This window comes from Poecilia reticulata, linkage group LG8 (assembly GCF_000633615.1).
Source record: "Poecilia reticulata strain Guanapo linkage group LG8, Guppy_female_1.0+MT, whole genome shotgun sequence".
Lineage (NCBI taxonomy): Eukaryota > Metazoa > Chordata > Actinopteri > Cyprinodontiformes > Poeciliidae > Poecilia > Poecilia reticulata.
In genome coordinates, this window is record NC_024338.1 from 4,020,952 (window position 1) to 4,030,587 (window position 9,636).

A 9,636-nucleotide genomic window follows, 5' to 3' on the forward strand; every position below is an offset into this window, starting at 1 on the left:
CCTTTTAGCCAGCACCAACGTTGAGCTTCGATCACAGTCCGTTAAACGGTTCCATCTCAGTACATGTCAGGGTGAACCTGTTTGACAACGCTGATAATTCAGTCTGGACGTTTTTAGAATCCAGTCGGAGAGACTCAAAGATGCACAGATCAGTGCAGTAAAGTTCAATCTATTTCTCCAGTTGGTAAAGTGAAAGCAAGCTGATTCCACACGGTCACGTAGCGAGAGCATTCCCTCTTCCTGAATGAGTGTGCATCAACAATAGGAAGGAAAACTCCTGGGAACAATCTTTAAAACTGAAAGATTTAAAGATTCTAATCCTTCCTCACATGTAATGTGCAAATAAAGCATAAAATGTCTATTTCTGGTTAGAATAACTGAACCCATGGCACTGTGGCGCTCATCCATTTGATCTGTTCTTTGCAGTGATTGAAGAAAAAGGGGTGAAAATGAAGCTGACGGTGATCGACACTCCCGGGTTTGGGGACCAGATCAACAATGAGAACTGGTGAGGATTGAAACAAACCAGGACACTCAGTAACCAGTAATCATATATGAACACAAGGGAACTGGACCTAGCATAGAACCCTGTGGGACACCGGTGGATAAACATTAGTCTCTATGCTCCTCTAATCTGGAACAAACGTCTAGAAATCAAACGTCAGAAATCATTGACTTTATTTGAATAAATGTTTAAAACGCAGCTGATTAGAGCTGCCTTTGATTATCAGTAAGTGGAACATCGATCAATATATTTGATGTGTGTCTGCTTGATGATTTTGATGATGGCGTTTGACAAAATATAATGTTTATTAATCGTTTCATAATTGGTGATGTTTTTATTGATATAAAGCACTTTGAACTGCCTTGTTGCAGAAATGTGCTACATTTATAAACTTGACCTGATAGGAAACATGAATTGCATTTCCCAGTTATTGAGAATAAGACCAAAAATATGCTTAGTTTCATGAAATTAACAAGCCAAAGTGTGTAACCTTTGTAAGTCGTTCTCATAACACAGAGATCATCCTGCACTGATGACAGCAGGTGAGGAAGTGAGTTTGATTTGTTTTATTAAAGAAAAACAGGAAATGAAAAGAATGATAATAAATCCATTAAAAATCATGTGTGGAACACAGAGAGGTTATGCTCCTTCATCATGTGCTCGTCTTTCTAACACATTATGACTGTAAACAGAAAGTCCTGACTTTATTACTAGTCTACTTCCCTGATACTCGTATCTGTCCTCATTTGTCTCTAATAATTCATTTTGATACAAAAGACCGATAAACATTTAAGCTTCATCTAGGAATGAGTTCTTCTTCTGGCAGGCCAAATGCACCGTATTTAAGAAAATACATATCAAAATGGATCATTTTAAACCAAATAAAATATCCACTAGGAAGGTTACCATGGCTACAATGAAACTTTCTGTTTAATGAGGGTTTTTTTGTTGGATCTAAAAATCAAACAAGATTTTTTGTTTGTTTGTTTAAAATCAGAGGAGCTTTTGGTGAAGAGATTTTCTGTCACTTCTGGTTATGTGGATTTTGTAGATTTTTGACTGTAAGTCAGCTTGCTCTCATGGTTGAAACTCTAATACTGAGACTTCCGTATTGAAGGCAAATTGTCCTGAAAAAACAAGAAAATTACCCAATTACACATCATTAAACGGAATGATTAATGTTGATTTTAGTTCTATTGTAATTTGTCAACAATAAATAAAAATATAATAATCCCATGCTGACCCTTCTCTGGCGCCCGTTCTCCAGTTGGGAGCCCATAGTGAAGTACGTCAACGAGCAGTATGAGAAATACCTGAGGGAGGAGCTGAACATCAACAGGAAGAGGCGGATACCTGACAGCAGAGTCCACTGCTGCATCTACTTCCTGCCTGCAACCGGACACAGGTAAGCACCGCCTCTGCTGGCCAACGCTCAGCTCTACTTTCACCACCGGAACCAACCACAATGATTCACCTGAATCAGAGTAAATCAGAGTCGATCAAATGTTTGGGTAAAACCTGAGTTGCATCAAACGGTTACACACAGAAATGAACACTAATTATGAACTTTTGAGAGATATCTGAGTCAGTGAATGCATCACGTCCCAACCCCACCACATCTGGTCTGACTAAACATCCAATCGGATTTCTCTGCAGAAGTTGCAGTCAATGGTGCTTAAGGAAATTTGTTTTTAAGACAAAGATTCGTTCACTGCAGTCATGTTTTTAGATTCATGCAGGGGCTTTTTGAGTGTTCTATTGTTAAACTGTGGTCTATTCCAAACCTAAGCAATACATGCTTTGCAGCCACGGCTCTGTCAGACTGATCAGTCGGGTTTGAGTTCAGATTTCACTTATATATAAATAACATTGAGATGTAACAATGTGTCCTCTAGTACAGCCTACTTGTTTAGCCGTGAGCCATGCGAACTCTCATTTCCTTCAACAGTTTAGAGACTCTGTGTTTAAAATCACTTTTGCTTCAAATTGTTAGACTGTTTTTTTTTCTTTTATTCTTTGAAGATCAAATTTTGTTGCATGTTGCAGACTGTACTGAAGTATTTTGTGTGGATTCTATTTAATGGGCCAAATGAAACAATTCCTAGTTGCATCAACATTTTTTAGAGGGCCAGTATTGTGTGTTTTACTGGCACATGGTGCCACTTTATAGCTCAATCAAATAACTATGTTAACTTCAGTTGTTATAAAAATTCTGTATATTACTTAAAATGAAATTTGACTTCCTAACTTAACACCTTGAAATTGGGCCTCTGTCTCTTTAAAAACTCCTGCTCTTTCTGAAACTCCACATGGCCCCTCTATTAACCTTTTAACAATGTTTTTACCAGCGTTTCACTGAGAAGTAGCTGCTATGATGAGGTCAGCTGATGCGCAGTTCCACCAGGTGTTTGCTAATTGCTGCTGGCAAGTCTGAAGGAGCTGAGTGAAGGCTGCTCTGTGAGGTGGAAGCTCCCAAACTGGGATATTTGAAGTGAGGTTTGGCCAAACCATTAACCAGTGGCATTGTGCCATTGAGTTCTGCGCTGCACTTCAGCAGAGGCTTCAAGACAGAAACAGAAAAGAAGTTGGAACACCACTATTATTGTATTTACATCTGTCATACAAGTTCTGTCTGCATTGTATGATTGTTGGGATCTGGGATCCTGTGTGTGACACAGTGGGGAGAGAGTTTGTGTGTAAGTCTGTCACAATAAGAAATAAATCAATTAATAGCATGAGCATTTAAAATGGGAGCAATAATTTCCATTTTCATGCTTGTTTATGTAGCTCACTGAAGATGCTGCCCTTTTATGTTGTCGAAAAGCCGCCATTTTGAAAAATGGATCGAACATTTGACAGCAGTTAACTTACACTTTTTAATTTTACTAAAGTTCTAACTGGTAATTCTGCCTGTTTTCTCTTTCTGAGTCCAATGATTAATATGAGCTGAAACACAATTTTGTTCAGCGGAGACTGCATAAATAGTTTTATTTATTTATTTTGTTTACTGATTTTGGATATTTAAAATATCATCCAGTTCCAGTGTTAAATGTTACTTGGATATTAAGATTATTGATCTTTGAGAGGGTGTTCTCGAATTTTATGCCTTTATCATTATGTTAGTAGAAAATTGGTCTCAAAAGAACAATATTATCATTTATCGCAATAATTTCTGGGACAAATTATTGCGATAAATAATTTGCAATAATTAGGGAATTATTTATTTGCAAATTATTGCAGATAATTTACTCAATAAATAATCCGCAATTTATTGCGAATAATGAATTCGCATAGTGGGTCGGTAAAATTTATCATGAATGGCCCACTTGTGGGAGCAAGCCCCAAGTACCCATTAAACTCACGATAGAGTGAATTGGTTTTGTCATTTGTTGTCACATAAACAAACATACAGAGTTTTTCCAAAAAGTCAGCATGACACATTATGGTAGCAGAATCATGTTATTTGAATTCTTTTTTTGACTGGAACAGGTTACGTTCTCTGGAAGGCTGTGCACACATTTATGCCGCATTTATTAGATTTTTATTTGTGAAAGAAAAACTTCAAAAAACATTTAACCCTTTCCTCCCACTTCATAACTGTTTTGCTATGTGTTGATCTACCTCATAAAACCCCAGTAAAATGCTTTGAAGTGTGTGATTTTGTGACACTCCATCTGGACTCTGTGTTTTCAGGCTGCGCCCCATCGACCTGGAGTTCATGAAGAGGTTGGGGAAGATAGTGAGCATTGTGCCTGTCATCGCTAAAGCAGACACACTCACCGTAGAAGAGAGACAGGAATTTAAAGAAAGGGTGAGGCATCGAACCTTTTTACTCAACTCTTTTTATTTTCACCTCTTTTCTAACTTATGTTAACGTTAAATTTAACATACTCTGATTGAAGTGAATTAAAGTGACATTGAATTAAATATTTAGTTTAGAACTATGGCACTAATAAATGTGTGAATAACATGGTGAAAATATGACTTTGACAAATAAAAAAAAACACTTTTTCTAACAGGCTAAATACACCAAAATGTTGCTGTTGAATTTGTTTTTAATTTTGTAGTTTTTGATTTTGTAGTATATTTGGTAATACTTTATTTGAATGGGTGTGCATAAGACTGACATGACACTGTCATAAACATGACATAACATCTGTCATGAATATGAAGAAGTCTTTATGAATGTCTATGACTGTTGTCATGAAGTGTCATTCGTTAAATAATGACAATTTTAATGCAAAGTTGCTCTAAAAGTTGCATTGAAAGTGCATTAAAAATGCCAACTTTGCATTAAATTATCATAATTTACAAAATCATTCAAAGTTGGCATTTTTAATGCGTATAACATTTCAAGTTCTTTTGTCATTAAAATTACAGTATGTAACTTTCTTTTTTTTAATGAAAACATTTTTTTTTTACATATTTGATGAACTTGTCACCATGTCATGTCCGAACAACATGAGACAAATCATCTGTGAAAAGTTGGATCCCCTCCACCTCCTCCCTGAGCTGCTACTACTGTCTGAAGAAATGCACCAACCAATCACAGCCAGGAGGAGGGGCTTAGCACTGTCAACTAACCTCATGTACTCACTACTACTACATGTGCTAATGATGGAGAATCAACTTATCATTCCAGAAAAACTGATTATCCACCATCAGTGGTGGCCATGCTAACTAGCATTAGCATTCACAACAGGCTCTGCTGACAGGGAGTAGCTGTATTGCAGCAGAGAGAAGGGGAAAGTTTGTGAGAGGCGTGCACACGGCTATAATTGACAGCACTAAGACCCGCCTCCCTTCTCTGATTGGTTGTTTCTAGTTGATAAAAGGAGAAGACAAAGGAGTTCTTTTTTTTTCACAGATTTTCTGTCTCGTGCCAAACTGTCACTTTGCTTCCTACCCATAAGGCCTGTCTGGTTCTAAACTGGCTTACCACCATTAAAACTGAACAAATTCATGTTCATATTTCAGTGCCTAAATTTTCTAAACTCAGCTCAGTAGGAATGCTGATAGAAATCTCTCTCATGCTTTTTATTTCACCAACTGTTAAAGCACTGCAATGTTGTTGTTCCCTTTAATAAAATCATGATCTTCTTTAAACTTGCCAGCTGAGAAAATTTTTGTTTTTAAAACAATATCTGTGATTTTATTTTGATTATACTAACTTCTACAATAGTCAGAGAAGACTGACTGCATTAAGATGAACTATAGTTCTGAAAGTTAGGAAGAACTCATTCGGTTAACACTAGAAACCTGGTTTCATTTACATGGTCAGGGAACAAGCTTCAGTTTATATTGCTTCATTTGACACAAAGTGGATGATGGCACAATCAGGCTTGGAGGCATACATTATTAGTGAAAAATCCCCCCAGAGACAGACAATGGTCACACACGTTCACACACTCACAGCTGTCACCACAACCTCACCTTTACAGGTAAATGTCAGGACTATCATAAAAGAGCCCAAGTTTGTCCTAAATGTTTCTCAGTTTATGCCTCTTACGTTGAGCGGCGTTTACGGAGAGCATCAGGATCATGTACAAAAGAAAGAAGCTCCATTAACACGATTCCAAAGAGTTAACTATGAAGCATCCAGTCTGATCTGTTGGAGTTTGTTAAATGTTTGACTTTTTTAAATTCTTTCTTTTTGCAGATAAGGAAAGACTTGACATCCAATGGAATTCGTGTTTACCCCCAGAGAGAGTACGATGAAGATCCAGAGGAGCGCGTTCTCAACGACAGAATCAGGGTGAGGATTCTAAGCCTTAAAATGACTCACAGGAAGTACCGATAAAGAATTCGTTGGATTTCAGGACTGAAGCTTGTCGCACAGGATTGGCTGTCGGAACAGATGTTTTGTAATTTCTGAATGAACAAACTAACTAAGTACCACGGCCATAACAGCAATAATAGGACCAAATATTTCAGTTTTCTGTTGACACGTTTCTATGGAGATTGTCTTAACGGGATAACCGATGACTTTTCCAGGAAAGCATTCCCTTTGCTGTTGTGGGAACTGACAAGGAGCACCAGGTGAATGGAAACAAGGTGCTGGGCCGGAAGACGAAGTGGGGAATCATTGAAGGTGAGTTTTGAGTTCCAGGCCTGTTTTTAAGGTTTAGGCCTCTCACTCTCTGTGGTAAAGACATCAGGATCCTCGCTTTGGCGTGGCAGACTTCAACAGCTTTAACAGCTGCTCCCTCTAGACTGCGTATTGTTTTGTGGATTTCTTGAGAGTTGCTTTAATGGTGGGAAAATACTCTTTAATCAGAACTGCTATGTGAAGGTTAGCACAGAAAAGTCAAAGTTTAACTGAAGCAGAGAAGTGGTGGTAAAGTCAGTGGGGTTGGTGTTTTTTTTTTTTTTTTCCAGGTGTCGAAATTCTGGAAAAATATATATGAGTGCAAAGTTGCACTAAAAGTTGCATTAAAAGTTCATTAAGAGTGTCAACTTTGCATTATTCAGTAAATAATGAAACATTTTATGCAAAATTCCTTTAAAACTTTCACTAAAAGTCAATTAAAAATGTCAATGTTGCATTAAAAGTTATTTGCCGAATGACACTTCATGACAACAGCCGTAAACATTCATCTGTTTATGACAGTGTTATCTCAGTCTTATGCACAGCCCGACAAATGAAATGTTACCAACACTTCCTGAACCAACATGGGCTGAAAGGTCACTCTGACATGAAGAAGACATCACTTCAAAAGAAATTACAAATCATAGTTTGCAAGTCAAAGTATTTTAATATTTTGAGGACATCTGATTAAACTAAATGGAAGTATTTGGCTGCCATTAGCTTTGTTGACACCGTCCCAACTGTGGATTTAGGGGGTGGCAGCATCATGGTGGGAGACTATTTAGCTGCATAGGGATTGGTGGGCTTCACAACAGAGATGACAGCATGAGGAAAGAACTTTGTGAGGAACTATGGAAACAACACCTCAAATCATCAGGGAGACAAATAGGTTTTCCACATGAATGACCCTAAGGATGCTGCCAGATTAGTTCCTAACAGACCCAGTTACAGCAGGTCTGTCTGGAGTGATGGGCCAACATTACAGCAAACTGATGTGAAAAGCATGTGGATGGATATTCAAAACACTTGGCCCGAGTCACAAAGCTTAAAACCGGAAGGGCTTGTTATTTGTCTTTTTACGTGTATTGAATTATCTGATGTAAAGCAATTCAAAAACTAGACTGGATGCTATGGAGGACAGGTTTCAAACACCTGGTATATTAAAGGATGTAACTGATAACGATAAGAGCTAATCTGTTGTTTTCTTTTCATGCAGTTGAAAATGTGGCTCACTGTGAATTTGCAAACCTGAGAGATCTTCTTATCAGGTGAGTCTGACTTTACTGCTCATCATTATTGGAAAGGAATTGATCTTTATTAAATGGTCAGTTTCCTGATAGCATGAAAACTGTCCAGATTTACAGCTGTGTAAATCTGGAGTTTATGAAATTATTAAAAATTATTGTAAGGAAAAACTTGCCAGTTATTCACTAATAGTCAATATGGCTCAACTTCACATGCATTAAGTGAGCTTATTGAGAAAATGACTAACTTTATAGAGTTGAAATAGTTTAACGACAGCACTAAAGTAAAACCTGGAAGCAGAACCTCTTAAGCAGCACATCTGAGTGGAGGTTGTCATAGGTCATAGGTTTCTCAATAGCTAAAAGTCCAGACCTTCTGGACGAAGAAGGAGGATCTGGTTTTCACCAGCCATTATTAAACACTATATTCACATTTACTAAAATGCTAGAATAACCATTGCTGAGGAACACATTTTTAGCACACATATTAAAACATGAACATGTGGGCCTGGGTTAAGGGCTACCTGCTGAACTCTTCAGTATGACTGTGGCTTCAGATGTTTCCTGTAGGAAGTTTTTTTTCTTCCACATCAGCATTTTTCACAGGAAACCAGTTCGCATCAGAGCCACGGAGCCGAGAAATTCTCACCGACTGTATTCTGCTCAGGTCTCACCTGCAGGACCTGAAGGACGTGACCCACAACATCCACTATGAGACGTACCGCGTGCGACGACTCAAGGAGAGCAACATGAACTTCAGTGAGCTGGTTCTGTCCAGCTGGCCCCTGGAGAACGGGACCGACACATGTGAGACGGAGAGTCAGCTCTGATCCGTCCGTCGTCCTCCCTGTCCTCCTGAGCGCTCACAAGGCGTGAGGCTCTGCCCTCACGTCACGGTGAAACATGGGAGAAGTCTTTTCTTCCTTTTTTTTTTTTTTAACAATGGGACCAAGTAGTGGAATACTTTGTCTGAGAAATGTGGGAGGTTTTGATGTAAGATAGAGGAAATGAATTGCAGCTAGATGTGTTGGACAGGGAGGTCACAGCGACGACCTGGGAGGACGAACAAAAGCGGGATTAATGGAGGCTGTAGTTCAGCCTCCGGGTGAACACACACTTTGTTATGATGTCCACAGACATGTTGGCCTTGCAGTGTGGAATTATGCTCAGTTCAGATGTTGCAGCGTGTAAAACAGGTGAATAAAGCGTTAGTTAGAAGCCCCTCCTGTGCCAAGAACTTACCTTTTTCTCCACTGAGTTTTTAATCTGACAAATTATGCCATTAATTACCTGCATGTGTGGTTTGAGCTGCATTTTTTTTAGGGTTGCCATTATTTCATAAATTTGATCTGTTAACTATAGAGCAAACTGGCTGTAGAGTATACAAACTAAAAGATTTAACTGTAGGATTCGGTTTCCGTAATATTGTCATCATTTACTAGCTGTGTTGATTTGTAGGATTCCATGTCCACACTGGACAGATCTGGGAACTGACTCTGACGTGGTGTTCAATGTGTTAAACCCAAAGTAGTCTTTCTGTTAAAGCTGCAGTATGTAACTTTTATGAAAATATATATCTTTATGACATATTTGTTTAACCTGCCACCATGTCCTGACAGTTTGCTATGAGACAGATAATCTATGAAAAGATTGATCCCCTCCACCTCCTTCCTGTGCTGCTATTGCCGTCTGACGAAATGAACTGACCAAAATGAACCAATCAGAGCCAGGAGGAGGGGCTTAGCACTGTCAATCATACTTGCAAACTAGCTGCTGTTTATGTGTCGTCATTGATGGCC

At 38.5% G+C, this 9,636-nt stretch overlaps 1 protein-coding gene across 1 annotated transcript; it reads left to right on the forward strand.

Moving 5' to 3' along the window:
• Positions 1 to 392: 392 nt before the first annotated feature.
• septin12 (neuronal-specific septin-3) lies at positions 393 to 8,775 on the forward strand (the record flags this gene model as incomplete). Its single annotated transcript, XM_008415624.2, has 7 exons — positions 393 to 508; positions 1,773 to 1,910; positions 4,199 to 4,316; positions 6,165 to 6,260; positions 6,500 to 6,596; positions 7,810 to 7,861; positions 8,505 to 8,775. Coding segments are annotated over 7 exons (780 nt in total), but the record flags the coding sequence as incomplete, so codon positions are not given.
• Positions 8,776 to 9,636: the final 861 nt, after the last annotated feature.